Below are 18,961 nucleotides of genomic sequence, written 5' to 3'. Positions count from 1 at the left end.
CAATATATTAAACAATAATAATTGAAAAAGCATATGGATTCCATGAAAAGAAAATAAAATAATAAGAAAATAATTTTTTTCATTATATTTTCTCTCTATATTAATACTATTAAGAATAAAGATTACTCAAATAAGATTAGAAACTAAGACAAAATATAAAATGAGAAATTTGTTCAAAATTTTATTGTATATTCCTCAAATTTCTCCGTGATTAAATACGAAAAAGTAGAATCTTTCATATTTTCTTTCATTTTTAAATTTTTTCCCTAGTTCAAAATAGAACCAAACTATATAGCTAATTCCTCTTCTACACAATATCACAACCAAACATAAAAAAAGTAAAATCTTTTGACTTTTCCTTTTTTTTGTCCATATATTTTCCAATTTCAAAACATAATTTTACTATTTGTTTACAATAACGTAACTCTAAACACATGTTTGGAACCATAAAGTTTGGATGTCAAATTTGTATTTTTAGTGTGAAATTATATTGAATACCATCTAAGTACAAAGCTCGAAATCAACTACCTCAAATACAACTTTAAGAAAAAAAATTTATGGGCTAATTGGTATTATTGTCAAAAATTACAAAAACGAAACCAAAAATAAAAATTAAAAATCAGAAAAATAAAAATAAAAAAATCAGAAACCAACAAACGACTCAAAAGTCAGAACTCAAAAGACAAATTTCCCCAAAAGAGAGTTGAACCTGGTTTCGTGGTTCGTGAAGCTAAAGCAGCGAGCAAGTGATGGGCGGTAGTCGGCGACGACGACGAAAGTGAAACCCTAAACGAAAGTGAATCAGAAGTGAGAGTGCAGAGAATGAGAGAAGATTCAGATTTCAAATTATAGAGTGTTGTCTGTGCAGTGTAGTGTGTACACAGAGTAAGAGTGTATACTGTAACGGCAAGTGACTCGAGTGAGAGAGCGATGGGCAAACAGCGAATTGGCGAAGGTACGGCAACACCACGAGGTGAGGCTTGTCACATACTCACAAGGCTCCGCGAGCAAGCGATGGGCGGCAATTGATGACGGCGACGAAAAATGAAAGTATGAAACCCTAAACGAAAGTGAATAGGAACTGGGAAATGAGAACATAGAGAATGAGAGAAGAATAAAAAGATTCAGATGAGTGAGACGTAGTCACGTGAGTGTTGTGTGCTGTCTGTGGCCTGTGCTGAGAATTGGTCGTGGGTAAGTGGGTTGGGGGGTGTTGGGCTTTATGGGTTAATCATTAATGGGCTTTTAAGCGAGTTGGCGGATATCCGTCGGATAAACCCAACCTGACCCGTTAAGGGGGCGGATATAAAATGGAAAACTATATTCGACTCATTTAACAAAACGGTTCGATTATAGTCGATTAAAGCAGGTCAAATTTGATTCGGATTAACGGATTTTTATCTATTTTTCCAGGTCTAGCTGATATATTGAGTAGGATGGTTAATAAGGCAATGAATAGAGGATTAGTGAAAGGTCTAGGAGTGGGAAGGAAGGAGATCATGGTGTCACACCTTCAGTTTGCGGATGATACTATCTTTTTCCTAGAGGATTATAGGCCTTCCTTTTTAAATATATTGGGGCTTGTCCAAATTTTGAAAGGGTGTCGAAGCTAAATATTTAATATGGGGAAGAGTGGTATCGCGGCTATGAACGTGCTTATAGAGAGTATTAGGGAATTAGCTTCGGAAGTAGGGTGCAGTGAGTTAGAATGGCCGCTTCCTATCTAGGGTTTCCTTTTTCTTGGGGGGGGGGGGGGGGGGGGGGGGTGGAGGGGGAGGGGGTAATCCTAGATCAGTTAATTTTTGGGATCCAGTGATGAGAGTGTCCAGATGGGTGGAAGGGAGCTTTTTTTTCTTTGGGAGGTAGGATTACCCTAATTCAGGCTTTTCTTTCTAGCATTCTGTTGTATTCTCCTTCTATTTTTAAAATTCCAACACGAGTTGCCAGTAAGATTGAGAGAATTATGAGAGATTTTCTCTAGTAAGGGGTAGGGGGCTTTAGGGATCATTTGGTGAGATGGGAGGTGGATTGTAGGACCAAGAGGGAAGGTGAATGGCTTTGGCAGTTCCTGCTAGAGGATTCTTCCTTGTGGCATAAAAAAGTTATCAAAAGCATACTTGCACTTGATCGGAGTGGGTGTGTAATTTGGGTTCTAGATGTTCTTCAAAAAGTCCGTGGAAAGTTATTTCCCAGTTTTGGGTAAGGGCTGTAATATCTGTTTTTGGATAGACATTTGGTTGGGGAAAGTTGTCTTATCCACCTCTTTTCCTCGCCTATTTCGCTTGAGCTCAAAGCAGAATGATCCCATTTCTTCTTTGAGTGTAGATCCAAGCAGTCCTTTACTTTCTTTGGATTTTCACTTTGGGAGATCCTTGAATGATGAGGAAACAGTTGAGTTATCTTCTTTGTTTGTCTTGTCGAATAATAGTAGGGTTTCTTCGGAAGATAATAGCTGATCCTGGTTGTTGGATCCTTCGGGGTTTATTCGTATAAATCTTTCTGTGAATTTATGGTTGGCACCAATTTCTCCTTTCCACTCCATAAAGTTATTTTGAAGGTCAAAATTTCCCCTAAAATCAAAATGTTTCTTTGGTTAGTTGTGCTTAATAGGATAAATACTAATGACTTGCTGCAGACTAGGAAACCTTTAAAGGCTCTCTCTCCAAATATATGCATGCTTTGTTTTCATTGTTCAGAATCTATCCCAAATATTTTCTTGCATTGCAATTTTGCATGGAAGGTTTGGAGCAAGCTATTCAATTATTTTGGAGAAAGTTGGGTTTGTCCAAGGATAGTGGAGTTGTTTTTGGCAACATCTTTTGTTGGGTTTGATCGGAAGAAGGAAGGAATTGCGTTATGGACTATGCTTTATTTGCATTGTTTTGGGTTTGTGAACGGAAAGTAACTTGCATATATTTTCAGGGAAGAAGTTATCATATTTCCTGGTGCAGGTAAAGGTTCATTTATGGCTTTTTATGGTGTGTGGACAATGGAAACTTCAAGTGGATGTGTTTTTCAGATGTTCAGCACGATTGGCATTCACTTCTTAGGGTGTGCCGATTTTCTTTAGCTGCCCTTCACAGTATTTTTTCTCCGAGGTTTCTCAGATTTTGTTAAAGATATCTTCTCTCCTGATTTTATATTCTTTATCTATCTAATGAATTTCTTTTTCTATCAAAAAAAAGGGATTCAATTCCAACACCCACAAACAAGACCAACAAGAAACAGAATGAACAAACAAATCAGATAAAAAACCACAACAAATCACAAGCACACTGACACAGCACCATCACAGCCCCAATGAACTCAGCTACCAGTGACTGCCTATGATGCCATTAATGGAGTGTCGTAAGTGAAGAACTAAAAAGGTTGGAAATTTTTTGGACTAAAATCCAAGACCCAAAACTTGATATCATGGTTTATAGAGGGATTCAAAACATGTGGTAAAAAATAGGATAAAAAGCAAGGTTTAATGAAGCCTCCTGGCTCGCACACTAGCACATGGAGTCAGAGCTCCCAGCCTTCAAGCAACATGTGATGGCACGTCCAGGGTTTTTATGGTTCTGTCCTGGCAGTATCTTCTCAATTTTTTCAGGCAACCTCTGTGTTTTCTGGTGACTGTTGGAGTTGTTTCAGACCTATGATGGTGTGGACAATCCTCTTACGGTGGTAGACATGTATAGAGTTGTGATGTTTAAGGCTCGGTTTGGTGGTGGCTGCAGCACTTAGGCTTTAGGTCTCAGGACCATGCTCTGATACCATGTTAAGAAAGTTTAGTGAAGTGGAAAATCTAATCACAGCATCACAGTGACCATCATACCATTACTAACTCATGCTTGCTGTGATACTAAATAACTGACACCAAATAACCAGTAACCATAATCAACCATGCACTAGGTTACAGAGCTTGGGGAATAATAGGTAGGAGGATAAAAAAAGAGAAGTAGAAACAGAGACCAAGTGCAAAGGAGTTTACAAGCAGATTCGAAATGGTACAAAAAAGGAAGAATGATAGGGGAAGAGGTAGGGATGCAGAAGAGAAGATGCAGAGATACTACCTTTCATAAGCACCACAATAGGAGTACCTATCCCAGGAGTTGATTGTGTCAGCAAACTGAAGTCTGGGTCCAAGGAATTGATGCCCCACATTGCAATCAGTAAAACAGGCTTCTTCAATACAATATTCAGGAACTGACAGAGACTCTGGTTCCCGAACCCTCTCATTCCCTTTAGATTTCCCCTTTCCCTCTCTCTTCCACATTTTCAAAGGGATTGGCTTTTGTGTGTCTGGAAGCCTGAGAGTTGGATGAAGATTTCCTTACCCAAATCTATTCGTTGAAAGCCCGTCATTATTAACAAGAAAAAGCAGGCTGAACTAATAAATTATTCAGCCCAAAAGAATTTGTCACATTAATTTCCAGCCCAACCCCTTTTGTCCCAAGATGATTTAAATTGCCTTGAATCCCACGCGATGATGCCAGTGTTCAATCCCAAGATCCATTCTATTAAATGTAGAAGAAAACTCATTCCTACTTTTGGGCCTAAAATTACTCCCTTCAAATCAACCTTTACCAAATCAAATAGTCCTACCAGCCTGTTTGCTCCAACCAGGATAGTTGGAAAACCTCTATTTCCAGGGATGGAAAATATCAGATTTCACAATTTCCATCAAAGTTTGGCTTAGGATTGAACACTGATTTTCTATTTCCTAGCTTTCCCGATGAATCCTCTTCAACAATATTACGGGAGACGCAGTCCTTACAGACGCACAGCACCCAACAGTTGACGCTCTCTGGAGTTGACCCCTTGTAAACACTGAACCTTATCAGAATTCAATTCTTCCAACATTTTGAAAATTGAACACCAGGCTGATGCCATCTTGAATCCTCACTATACAACTCATACCAGCATCTATAATCTATTCAATAGAGATGAACGGCTCAAAATGTTTGACAGGAGCTTCCACATTAAAATTACTTCAGAAATCCGATAAGTTTTAACTCATGGATGCTCATATTCTGCAGACCAGAAAGATTTCAGATTTTCCCAAACCCACGAAAATTCTTTCTTCAACAACTTTATGTGAGACAAGTTTCCCCTTGCAAACTTCGAAATTACAAACAAAGAAATCATTATCCTACACAATCTTGAAAATTTGCCTACCAGCTAAAGAAAAGTTCAAACAAATGGCATTCATAATCACCCTAATAAGAAAAACAACTGCACTGATGAAAAGCTTTGTCACAAGTTTCACCAGAAAGACTTGCCGCCTCCATTTCACCAGCAAGAATTGTCATATTCATTGTTAACCAAACATGCGCCTTCACGGCATCACCAAAGCCACTTTTGTTGAGCGACAAAAGGAATGGGAGAATTTTTTGCATGTTTTCGTGAGGATAGCAATAAATAAGTAAATTGTTGTCAGTTCATTAGTAAGAAACCCAAATTTACCCACAGTGAATCGACTGTAAGAGGATATAATAGCCATTTTTAACAAATCTAGAACATTCTAGAAGTATAATGGTTCGATGTGGCTTCTATTTAAAGACACTAAATGACACATCACAAATCTATTGTGTTCTCAAGACAGCATAGCAGAAAAAAGAACAAAAGAAGGGGCAGAATGACAACTGCAACAAATATACAAAAGTCAACATATTATCAAATTTGGAAATGAGCAAATTAAATTGAAGACAGTTAAAGACATACCAAAGCATGATTGGCAAGTTCAACCGAGGGAAATGTCACAAAGGCTTGGCCCCTCATTCTTCCCTCCTGAAATCCAAAATGTTTGAACTTACTTTAATGTTCATATGCAGACAACTACAGTACTTTGGTTTGATTGCAAATGTCGGACAAGCTAAGAAATTAACACTGCCATCTATTACGATATTATATCACATTGAGAACTTGATTTAATAAAATGAACCAGCCAAAAGGTTATATATGATTTTCTTTTTTTTGGCTAAATGAGTTGTATTTGAATGTGGAATTAGGTTTGATTTATTAATCTCTTTTATATTGAGGATCTTCAGTATGTTTGACCCTTTATAGTTACTGCCATTTACACAGCCAGATGGTCATTCATGGGTTATTTACAATATAATATTTCTAAATGATGCATTATTACATTTATTAATATACTAATAGTTTCCACATTTTCATGAGAAATTTCCATGCTTTAGTACTAATTTCCATAATTCTCAACCCAAAATCAACATCAATATTGAAATTTCAGTTTTGAAGCTTCAAAATTCTAGACAAAATTGGCATTTAAACCTTGGTTGCAAGCTTTGTTTGGAAACTTAAGAACAGTCCAGGCCATTTCATGGGATTAAGTGACAAAAGAAAACCAGCAATTTGTCAACTTGGGATCAGCCCATTGATGGGGATCAGCATGCCCTACCTATGTCATTTTCAGATGTTGTGACACGTGGACAGCCACCCGATGTCCACATTTCCTTTGCCGACATGATGACACGTGGACGACCTCCTGATGTCTACATCGGTTCATAATTGTTTGTAGATTTTGAATGGATTATTTGAAAACTTGTTTTGAAGACTTTTCAGTGTGAGAAAGACCCGAGTAGAGATGCCGAAGCAAGTCCGAGCTCAAGACCCTTGTGGGCCCCACACGGCTCCATTGGGCCCACACGAATTGGGCCTCCCTTTGACTTTTGTTTGTATTTAATTTGCAAACATGCAAGACAACTTGCTTGCATGTCTTGCATGTATATGCTAAGAAATTGTGTGAGTATGTCTAGTGAGTTGGAGTGTTAGTAAGTTGTGCTTAGTATTTATTGCGTCTAGAAAGTTGGAGCATTTATTTTGTTAGTAACTTGTAAGAGTAATTAATGTGTCTAGTAAGTTGGTGTCTTTATTATTTGTGTCTCCCATGTTTGTGTGGAAATTGTTTGTTGTTTAATGTCTTTGTCCCCCCATGTTTGTGTCACGGTCCGACTATTTTCACACCCTTGTGAAGGGCCGTGCAGCGCTAGCTAAAACACTCTTGTTTAACTAGCCAGCCTATCGTTTACCAACATTCATCCACGAAACACTTTCATTAACATTCATTCAGATAGCAACGGAAATAGTAATCAATTCATGAAAGCTGTGGCAAGCAAGCAGTACACATTGAAGCAAACGTAATTCATTAACAAATCCTCCGTTGACATGGTGTACTTAGCGAGGGAGGCAAGTAGGCTAAGCACGTTGACAATTGCTAGTGAGTTTTACAATGATTGATGAACACTCACCCTCCCCTAAAGAGGTTTTTATGTAATTATCATCCTAGCACTAGGAAACATCAAAGTGACCGAGGAGTCATACTGCCTTATTTGGCTTACAAAGACTCTACTAACAGAAAATAACCCTACACTAGTATTTACATGATGGAAGCCCATCACAAGAACACGAGATAAGCGGTCACAGGCAGGCATAATGCCCTGAACAAGCTTAGCTCGTGACATTCTCCCCCACTTATGCGGTCAACGTCCTTGTAGACTTTTGGCAGTAGGTACACTTCAAATTTGTCCACGAACGGTTGAATATCTCCCGCAAAAATCCGGTTGATTTCTTTGTCATCAAGGCATTTCCACTTCACTATGAACTTCTGCCGCTTCTTCCTTGAGGATATGAACTTTTTGTCTACAAGGATCTCTTCAACGTCATGTCTGTCAGGTTGCACTATCTTCAACTCTGTTTCTGTTGAACTGACTTCTGCTCAAGTCATTGGTGTTGGCGTTGAACGGCTTAAGGCAGCTGACATGAAACTGTGGTCATCTCCCCTTATCTGCCCACTTCTTCATCTGCTCAGAAGCTTTCTCCAGATAGGCTTGGGCAAACTCTGCATTCTGTCTCCCTTCACTGGTGAAGATGTACCCCTGGGACTCTTTCGTCTGTATGGCTCTCCCACTGTGTGAGGTAACAACGGCAGCTGGCCTGTAACAAGCTCAAAATGGCTCTTATTGGTTGTTGAGCGCCTTTGGGCATTGCCACAGAATGGAGCCACATCAAGTAGTTGCACGTCATTCTTCTGGTTGTCGTTGACAAAATGGCACAAGTACTCATCTAGCAGCTCTCTGAATCTCTTCATCTTTCCGTCTGTCTGTCGGTGAGAACTCGAAGAGATGTCAATATGTGACCTGAATATCCTGAAAAATTCTGCCAAGAAGTTGTCAATGAACATTAAGTCTTGGTCACAAATAATAACTTGGGGAACACCCCAATGTTTCACAATAGTCACAAGGAACAATAGTGTCATCTCCTCTGCCGAACAGTACTTTGGTGCGGCCATGAAAGTATCATACTTCTTTCGCTCCCGCTTGTCTTGTTGGCAAGTGAGACAAGTTTTGGTATAATCAACCACATCATCCCGCGTGTGCGGCCAATAATACCTTCCCAATAGTTCTGTCATTGGAGTCATTCTCCGCGAATACCCCTCAACGAACTTCCTGCAGTATTTAGTAAGGCCAAGAAAGGAACGCAACTCCTTCATTGTCATGGGGATCTTCCGTTCTTTAAATCATCCTTACCTTCTCCATACCCCTCCGGATACAACCTTGTTCAACCACTTGACCAAGGAATTTGTTGTTCCGCCGAGCAAAAGAGAAATTCTCCTTCTTCACATCCAGACTATTTCCCCTCAGCCTGTCGAACACCTTCCGTAGATGCTCTTCATGTTTCCTCTGAAACAACACCGATGCTCCCAACGGTGTTTTGGAAGGGCGAACACAAAGTGCTTCCTATTCATCAAGTTGTTTCCCTAACTCTACTATCTATTGAGGCGCAATCCAACATAGCCATTTAGCAGGTGGTTTCACTCCTGATAACAACTCGATCTTATACTCTACAGTCCGTCGTGAAGGCAAATTGTGAGGCAGCTTATCCGGCAACACCTCCTTGTACTCATCCAACACCGTTTGGATGGTCGTAGGCTCCAGCTCTTGGCCTACTTCTTTGTCTACCACCACTGTGGCTAGACGTGTCTGCTCACCCTGACCCAACCCCTCATTGATTTGTATGGCTGAAATGGACTTCCCGTCGTCTCCTTTCGTTGCAACGACTTGCACCATGCACGAGTGATCTCCCATCAGACACAGGGAACCAGCCGAAGGCATCAGCACTGCCCTCGTCCCCCTTAGGAACTCCATTCCTAGAATGACTGGAAAGTCATCCAATGACACCGCTGTGAAATTTGCATGACCTTCCCACTGTCCAAGCTTTATGGCCACTTGCTTGGCTACTCCTAGAGTACGCTGGGCTATAGAGTTAACTGCTTTCATGCGTCCTATATCCTTCTCTAAGGATAAGTTGAGTCTCCATGCTTCCAACTGCGAAACAAAATTATGAGTAGCCCCCGTATCCACCATAGCGCGAGTACTCTTCCCATTTATCCTCAAGTCCACAAACATTAACCCTTTTGCCCGTGTAACTTTCGGTGTTTTTGCCTACTTTTCCAATGCGTTCACCAGCCGCACTGAACCCACCCTCGGGGCACCATCCTCTTCCTCATCGTCTTCCACTGCCTGCTCTACAATGGAAGCCTGTAAGGCATTAAGTGATGCTTTGTGAGGGCACTCAAAAACTCTATGAGGTCCACTACACAAGTAGCATGAAATTTTACTCTTCCCCTTTCCATTGGGTGTGTTGAACCCTTGAGACGACGAAGCTTCCTTTGAGGTTGATGATTTAGAGTCGGCTCCCCCACTCTTGTGTTTGCCATTCTTGAAAGACTTTCCACCGTTTCCCTCTCCGCCAAACCGTTTGGACGAAACGGTATCGTCACCAGCGTAGTCAGCTAAGCGTTCTGCAGCCGCTTGTGCAATTGACAAGTCTTGAACCCTTTGTCTATAAAGTTCAATTCTTACCCACGGTTTCATCCCCTCTAGAAAATAGAACAACTTGTCCTTCTCCGACATATCCCGAATATCCAACATTAAAGCAAAAAATTGTTTCACATATTCGCAAATCGACCCCGTATGCTTGAGATCTCTCAGTTTTCTCCTTGCATTATACTCTAACATTCTCAGGAAAGAATTGGGCCTTGAGCTCTCTCTTCAAGTCTGCCCAACTATCAATTACACAGCTTCCATTTTCAATTTCTCTGTACTTGGTACGCCACCACAGTTTGGCATCACCAACCAAGTACATGGTCGCAGTATCCACCTTTGCCTGTTCTGAGGTCATCCTCACAACACGAAAGTACTACTCCACATCAAACAAGAAGTTTTCTAACTCCTTGGCATCTCGGGCACCCCCATACGTCCTGGGTTCTGGCACCTTGGTCTTGCTAACTCCCGGAGTGTTGGAGTTCCCCATAGCAAGAACCATCACATTCATCTTTGCATCCAGATCTACCATCCGGGCTTGCAAAGTTTCCACAATGTGGTGAAAGTCCTCTGACATTTCACTGGTCAAACTTGCTTGATGCTGCTGTGATCCCATCACTTCATCAACAAGTCCCCTCAGTTGGGCCATCTCGTTGGCCATATTGTTGGTTGTCTCTTCAACCTGTGCTTCCAGTGCACTAATTCTTTCAGTGTTGTTTGGTGCCATGGTCACTTACCAAAGCTTCCCAAATCCAACAATGAAGGCAATCGAATTCACATTGCAACTCAACCTTGGGCTCTCACCAAGTGTCATCGACTTGACTCTGATACCAAAATGTCACGGTCTGACTATTTTCACACCCTTGTGAAGGGTCGTGCGGCGCTAGCTAAAGCACTCTTGTTTAACTAGCTAGCCTATCGTTTACCAACATTCATCCACGAAGCACTTTCATTAACATTCATTCAGATAGCAGCGGAAATAGTAATCAATTCATGAAAGTCGTGGCAAGCAAGCAGTAAACATTGAAGCAAACGTAATTCATTAACAAATCCTCCGTTGACATGGTGTACTTAGCGAGGGAGGCAAGTAGGCTAAACACGTTGACAATTGCTAGTGAGTTTTACAATGACTGATGAATACTCACCCTCCCCTAAAGAGGTTTTTATGTAATTATCATCCTGGCACTAGGAAACATCAAAGTGACCAAGGAGTCATACTGCCTTATTTGGCTTACAAAGACTCTACTAGCAGAAAATAACCCTACGCTAGTATTTACATGATGGAAACCCATCCCAAGCACACGAGATAAGCGGTCACAGACAGGCATAATGCCCTGAACAAGCTTAGCTCGTGACACATGTGTATGTTAAGAAATTGTGTTAGTATGTCTAGTGAGTTGGAGTGTTAGTAAGTTGTGCTTAGTATTTATTGTGTCTAGAAAGTTGGAGCATTTATTTTGTTAGTAACTTGTAAGAGTAATTAATGTGTCTAGTAAGTTGGTGTCTTTATTATTTGTGTCTCCCATGTTTGTGTTGAAATTGTTAGTTGTTTAATGTCTTTGTCCCCCCATGCTAGCTAAGCTTATTAATGTTTTGTCCCCCCATGCTAGCTATATTTACACCCCTTTATTGTAAGAACTATGTAGAGAGAGAAAAGTATTGTTATTGAATTAAAAAGGTTTTCCTTTGTGAAGCTTGTTAAGCTTTGTCCAATCCTTGTGATTGTGTAGTGAGAGGCTACGTCGTTCTCCTCGGAGATCGGGTGGTGAGAGACCACTATTCTATCCAGTGACTCCATCCCTATCCCACTTTCACGACTTCCCTCCATCACCCACACGGCCACCACCAAGTTACACCCAAGGCCAACAATCCACCATTCCATTGCAGCATACATATTAAATTTTAAAGTTTTCACGAAGGACTTCAAGAGAGTTCTATCTTGTGTAGAATATCGTCAAATCAACCACCATTTTGATTGGTAAATTCAGCATTCATTTGGATCATTACATACTTACAGTAGTTCCATTTCCCCTTCATTACATTGCTGCGTTTGTCTCGGTGTTTTAAAGCTTGTTCCAAGGAATTTTCTGGCATGGTCTAAGACTTGTGTTGAACAACGTCAAGTCATCCAAACAATTATCTTGGTAATTTTAGTACTTGTGTTGGAATCCTTACTATATATTGCAAACTCTTGCTTATATTGAAGCCTTTGCTGGAAATCTGAAATTCCATATTTGATAAGCCCTTTGAATCATTGCAATATTGATGATACTTTCTAGTTTAAAATCAATTGTGGGAATATTGTTTGCTAACAATAGAACTTTATTCTTGAAATATTGAAATAGCATGTTTTCCGCATTTAACTCGATTACTTTGTGAAAGAACTCTTGAGACTTATCTCTGAACAGCATCATACACCTTTTCAAAATCCTTAAACATGTGAACTATAGCATGATTTATTGTGTTTATGTTTGGATAACTAAATTCAGACCACCCTTTCCCGTCCTACATCACACATACTTGGGTCAACCCAACTCAGACTAGTTGACCTGGTGATGCAAGACATCCAAAAAGAAGAAGGAGAGAGAGAGAGAGAGAGAGAGAGACCAGAGACTAGGTTTGAATTATTAATTAATTAACCAAAATTAGTCCATGACATTTAAAACCATTCCAATCTCTTAAAAAACAAACACGGGGGTATTTTATAGGCTTACAATACTTGGAAGATAAGGAAAAGCCAAAATATCAATTTCGTCAATGATAATAACCGAGAATCTTGAAGATTTAAGCCTAATAAAAATGCCTGATAAAAATGCTATAAATTTTAAAAAGGAAATAGAAATAAAAGCCTCTGTGTTGGCAGCAACATAGGGTCAATGAAGTTAAGTCTGCATTAAAGAAGATGAAAATGGAAAAGCCATAGCTTGAGGAAAACTGGTGTTTTTTCCCTCCATTACTAGTTTTCTAGAAAAACTGAAAAAATGCCACCTTGTTTTCCAATTTTTCCAATATTTGCATTAAAAAAGGTAGAAGATAAAGGGTCTCTTTAGTTGTGGAAAATAGTTTTCATTTCTCATTTCTCATTTCTCATTTCTCATTTCTCATTTCTCATTTCTAGATCTCCAACTACAAACAAAAATGTCACTTTGTTTTTTAATCTTCCAAATTTATACACAAAATTGGAAATCTAGAAAACAATAAAATGTTGTTTTCCAGCTTTCTTACACAAATATAGAAATTTGGAAAACAAGATGGCATCTTTGTAATTATTTGAAAAATTGGAAATGATAAATAAAATGATTTTCCACGAATGGTCAATACCAAAACTTTTTTTTTTTTTTTTTTTCGAGAGTTTTTATACAAATGTTGAATAGCCAAAACATAAGCTGTCATTTTTCTGTAATTTTTTTTAGAAAACTTAAAATGGAAAATGCAAATTGTTTTTAACAAACCGAACAGACCCTGGAATTCACCTTAGAAGGGGGTTGAATGATGGAGAGGTGAAGGAGCTGTCTTTTTTACTCATTTTTACTAGAGGGTAGCCATATCTGGAGTGATGGTAGAGTTTGGTCTTTGGATTCTTCAGGGGATTATTCTTGTAAACCTTTCTGTTCTCATCTTACTAAGATTAATGCAATCTTTCCTCTTGGGCATTTGGGAATCTGAAGTCCCTTCTAAAATAAAGGCTTTTGTTAGGTTGGCTGTCTTTAATAGAATTAACTCAAACAATTGGCTGCAGAGAGACCTTCTAAAGTTGTGTCCCCGGATATGCGTGTTCTATGTGTGGAATTAGTTTAGAAGATTCTTCTCATTTGTTTACTCATTGTTCTTTTGCTTGGAATGGAACTCTCTTTTTGGGGTGTTTGGAGAATTATGGGTCAGTCCAAACTATATGAAAGATATGTTGACTGTTTCTTTCACTGATTTTGGGAAAGATAAGGATGCTAAAACGCTGTGGAGGAGTGCTTTTGACGCTGTGTTTTCGAGAATCTCTCTAGAAAGAAATGCTAGAATTTTACAAGAAAGAGATTATCAACTCGATTTCTTAGGAGCAAGATTTGATTCTCCTTGGGCTTATATTGCAGGCAGTTTTAAGGTTTGCTACTTTCAAGATGTCGTCAAAGACTGGAATGCTTTATTAAGATGATGTATTTTTTTGTGTTCTTTTGTCATTCAGAGGACTACTTGTTCTCCTTTTTTTGTATCTCCCTATGCTTTTCAATGAAGTTTCTTTTTCTATTAAAAAAAATGGAAAAGCTATAGGACCTATTGACATCCCAAAGTTTGGTAATGCCCAAATGTCACGAGCCAAACTAGTTCAAGGCATGATGCTTGCCTATAAGTTTGTAACCGCTTGTCTTGTGCACATGGGATGAGTAACTACCATGTAAATAGTAGTGTAGGTTTTGTTCTTTGAGTAGGATAATGCCTTAGTGCAAAATGGGGGTGTGACTCTTTAGTCAGTTTGATACTTCCTAGTGTAGAGCTAAAATAGTGTAGACAGCTCTTTAGGGGAGGGTGAGTGTGCATTAATCATTAAAAAACTCAGTAACTATTATAAACATGTTTAGCCTATTTACCTCCCTCGATAAACACACATTAGTGCAAAATGGGAGTGTGACTCTTCAATCACTTTGATACTTCCTAGTGTAGAACTAAAATAGTGTAGACAGCTCTTTAGGGGAGAGTGGGCGTTCATCAATCATTATAAAACTCACTAACTATTACAAACATGTTTAGCCGATTTACCTCCCTCAATAAACACACGTTACTTTCGTGCTTGTTTACTACTTCCGCTTAACTCTATATTCGATGGTTGAGAATTTGTTCATGTGGTGAAACAGTGGATACTTTCGGCTAACTAGTTAAGCAAGAGGGCTATAGCCTATAACTAGTACCACACGACCCTTCACAATAAGTGTTCAGCACATGACACCAAATGATAACAAAATAATATGTTACTAATTCATTTAACAAAATTATAAAAACTAGGAAAACACTTGGTGAATGGAGGTAGAGCACTTTAATACTTACATAAAAAATATTACAAAAAAATGATGGCCCTATCCACCTCTCTCTCTCCGTCTTGCGAAATAGATCTTCTCCCCCTCTCATGCTTACGTTGCAATGAAAACTAGCGTAGGATATGATAAGCCAAGCGATTCAGATCGAAGGAAACTCCTACAATCTGCATTTGGATGAGGGCGAGGGGAGTTCATCTTTGCTTGTGGTCGAGAATAATGTTGTTCGTAACAGATGAGTAAGGTTATTAGAAGGGGCTATATCGTGGTTCATTGATGGTTTGTTGGTTTTTGGTCAGATGGAGAGAGATTCTCAGAGCTTTCACAAGGGTATCACAAACTATTAGTTGTCGACCAGGTGGATGAAGGAGGGAAAGTTCCTAGAGTTAGGGTTGCTTGAAAAACGTAGGAGTTTATCTGTCTTCATTCCTAGTGGCTCAAAAGGTGACAGATGGCGAAGCTTTGCAAGTGTTTTTTATGACCTAGAGAAGGAGTTACGGAAAGATTTGGGTGGTGTAGTTGCAGATGGTCATCCACGTTTCAAAATTGTGGAGACAGGTCGTGCTGGAAGGCAATAAAGGTGGAGGCAAGCATCGCAATTGTCAAGCTCTCTCTGGAGATCGAGATACGATGGCCAAAAAGGAAGAGGGATGCTGTAGGTGTGGTGGTCAGGTTCAAATGAACAAGGCTGAGCTTTTGAAGTTAGCAGTCACCACTAATCAGCCGTAATTGTATAAGGAGGCTACGTTTCATATGGAAAATGCTGGACTTTTGAAGACTTCAATCATTGCGAACCAATCGGAATTTCCTAAGAAGGTAGTTAAGGCTCCAACGGAGGATACGCTCTTCCCAAAGGTTGCAAGGGCTGCACTTAAAGGGGAGGATGTGAAGAGGCAAAGGCAGGGAGGTATCTTTCTAGTCTTGGATCTGGCCCAACTAATTGATGAGAAGGGAATTCTTTTTTATATAAACTGGGCCATTTACTTGAACAAGCCCAACATTTGGCTTTATCTGAGTTTGGCTCCAATGAGGAGTCTAAGGGGGCTCCTCATTCCTTGAGCTCTATTCAGAAGGAAAATGGCAGAGGACAGGATGCTGGATGGGGAAACGAGGAATCAGATAAGTCAGTGCCAGTGCCAGATTTCAAGAATGGGAAGGACCAGACTTCAGTCTTTAGAGCTCAGGAAATGAGCAATGGGAAGGAAGAGGTTAGACTTCACACTCAGCTTCCAGCACTCTAAACTTTGAATTGGGCTGATCAAACTCTGGAACACACCCAAAATATAATAGCTTGGTGCTAGAATTAGACTGTGGTATTAAAAATGTAACCAGCCTTGAAGAGAATTCAAAAAATGGGGAGGTTAGATGTAAAAAAACCCGGAGCAAATATGGGGGAGATTGATGATATCTTTTCTACGAAGTTCGACAGATTTGAGGGTAGTAAGGTGTATGCTCGTTGGAAGGCAGCTCGTGTGGGTGATGAGATGAGGAAGGTGTTAGATAAGAAGGGAGAAAATTCCAGTTCCCCAAGGATAAAGTTCTAAGGAGAGACTCTAGAGGAGAACTAAGCATGTGGAAGACTCTTTTGCAAAGGAGGAGGTTGGGTGTAGCAATGGTGAAAGGAAAGATGAGGAGGTTAAGAAATGGGGGGATTTTTCAGATTCAGAAAGTGATTTGAGTGAATTTGGCAGTGGGCCTTTTTTTTTTGGGGGGAGGGGGGGTGGTTTTGGATTCGAAAACAATATGGGTACATTTTTTATTCTTTCAATGAAGTAGGGGATTTAACTTATGTTCATCCTACCCCGTTGGAAGGTTTGGAGGGAGTGTATTTTTTAAAATTATGATGGACAGGGTATGAAAGGGGATTTTTTTTGGTTAATTTTATCTAGCTTCATGGAGTGATCTTTGATTTTTTGGTTTTTTTTTCTGCTTTTTTCTTTTCTCTTTTCTGTTTTTTTTTTAGTGGACTCCTTGTCCCTGCATGTTGTACCTTCTTTCTCCCTATCTAAAATACTTCTTATCAAAAAAGTAAGTGAACAAAAACTGAGGTTAGAACAAGGGTTTCCAAAATCAGTTTGGTTTTATGCCTGAGAGATCAATTACAAAAGCTACTGTCCAAATGTAAATTTAAAATTTGAAGTTAATAAAAGAAACATACACACAAATATATAAAAAGGGATTGATATAGAACGACCATTAATGGGTCTTACCTGCATTAACTTCACACTAAGACCAGATTTAGCTGCATCTGCACTTCCAAATAATGACCCTAAAGCACATAAGAAAGAAAAAATAACCAAATTTGACTTTATAAAAAATATTCACACACAGCAAGCGGCACTTCAACATTAAGGTTTTATTGAAGCCATAAGAAAATTTATAGTAACAATAATTTCTTAGGAATACACTCATCCAGCATTTATCAATTATCATTATTTTTTTTGGCCCCAGAGGGGGGGGGGGTACCCTTGATGTTTGGCAAAAGACCCAAACCTCTTGAGGTTTCAAAAATTTTAGAGATCTTCTCTGAAATTTAGTAAAAAAGATGCAAACATCCCCCAAGGTTTCATAAATTCCATGGACCTTCCCTAAGGGTTGCAAAATAAAAGATGCTGACATCCCCTAACATTTAATAAAAAGACAAGCTCAAGGAGATGTATAAGTGTCCAAAAAATCAAATGTCAAGTAGGGGTGAGGGATTTTTGAAACCTTAGCGGAGGCTCACTTCCTTTTGCTAAACTTCAAGCGATGTTTAGTTGGAAGCTCAGAGGAAATCAATGTCTTTTTAGTAAACCTCAGGGGAGGTCAGTGTCTTTGGCCTTTTTTTCCCTTATAATAGCAAACATTCATGCAACATTTTTTTGCCTCACTTTGGAATTCAAAGGTTTGTGATTTTGCAGGAATTCCACTAACTCATATTCACCACGGCCGGAGAGCTTTGGTTTACTAATTTCCACCTTGTTTGTGTCATAGTTTTTGTCTGTTTTCATCACTACACCGTTCAGTCACTAATGCTGAACCTCAACAACCTCCTTTCTTGCCTATTCCTTCAGTGAGTCATCTATCGCCCAGCAAAAATTTCATGTCTTTCACTGATAACTCTCCACCAGTGCTCCTTGCCACTCAATCAGTCATCAAGATAGAATATTGATTCCCCTTGTTCTCTAGTTTGCTTCAGACATTGACGACCTCGATTTAATTGACATCAGCACTTCTCGGTCACTTCCAGAGTTTTTTCCTCTCCCACATGAATCCCCTCGAATGACACCAGATCTTTTTAATTACTTAGCCTCAGTCAATGCCCGCATCCTTCTCGCCTCACACCAGAGCCCCTTTTCTTCTTTCACAGTTATTAGTCAAAATCAAGCCTGAGGTTCAGAGAAGGTAGAATTTTCCTATGTTAAAATTCATAGGAAGGAATTCAGCGTGATTCAGACAGACTCTTCGACATTTCGTATCACTGAATATGCTGGGTGGCATATTTCCCTCATTGTGCTAAAGAAAGAAGACTTTATCTGGGTGACAAAGGTGCTGAGCATTCTATGCGAAGGGCTGGGAGGGGTAGAGGTGGGCAGAGGAGTTCAATCCATTTCAGAGAAAGGAGGGGGAATCAGCTTAAGGCCTCTTTTGGACGAGAGGGGTAATTGTCTCCTGCTAAAGAACATTAGTAGAGGGAGGTGGTCAAACATTAGAATTCCAGATGGGGAAAAGCCTATGAGATGTAAGTCCTTTTTTATAGCTCTTCTGGAATTGTTGAAGATTAGCAAGACCGAAGCAAGTAGTTTCGAGGGGAGACTAAGATGCCTAGGCTGTGGATCACAGAACATACAAAAGAGAAGGGGAAACAGACAGGAAGCAAGGTGAACCTCCGGCAAGCCCCCGTTTCACCGACATAGTCAGGGCTGCTCCAGCGAAGAAGGAGACCAAGGAAGGGAATCACAAAGTCCAAAAGCTGTGCGGGATTTTTCAAATCTAATATTAGAATGGGTTTAAAGGGCTGGAAATGAGTGGGCCTGATGTTTTGACACCCAAGTCAGATGGGCTTAAAAAATCAAAATTAACGTGGGTCTATAAAAAGAGGTTCTTCCCCCCTTATGAGGCTGGCAGGTG

At 39.7% G+C, this 18,961-nt stretch overlaps 1 protein-coding gene across 2 annotated transcripts in view; it reads right to left on the bottom strand.

Moving 5' to 3' along the window:
- LOC131157264 (U11/U12 small nuclear ribonucleoprotein 65 kDa protein) overlaps positions 1–18,961 on the bottom strand; it is a 59,847-nt gene that overhangs the window by 7,605 nt on the left and 33,281 nt on the right. For both annotated transcript variants that reach the window (XM_058111266.1, XM_058111267.1), the window contains exons 11-12: positions 17,062–17,120; positions 5,710–5,775 (exon numbers count right to left, since the gene is read on the bottom strand). In XM_058111266.1, coding sequence (XP_057967249.1) covers positions 5,710–5,775; positions 17,062–17,120 — 125 coding nt within the window. The remainder of the gene's footprint in view (positions 1–5,709; positions 5,776–17,061; positions 17,121–18,961) is intronic.

This window comes from Malania oleifera, chromosome 6 (assembly GCF_029873635.1).
Source record: "Malania oleifera isolate guangnan ecotype guangnan chromosome 6, ASM2987363v1, whole genome shotgun sequence".
In the NCBI taxonomy this organism is placed as follows: domain Eukaryota; kingdom Viridiplantae; phylum Streptophyta; class Magnoliopsida; order Santalales; family Ximeniaceae; genus Malania; species Malania oleifera.
This window is presented reverse-complemented; position numbering and strand designations above follow the sequence as displayed.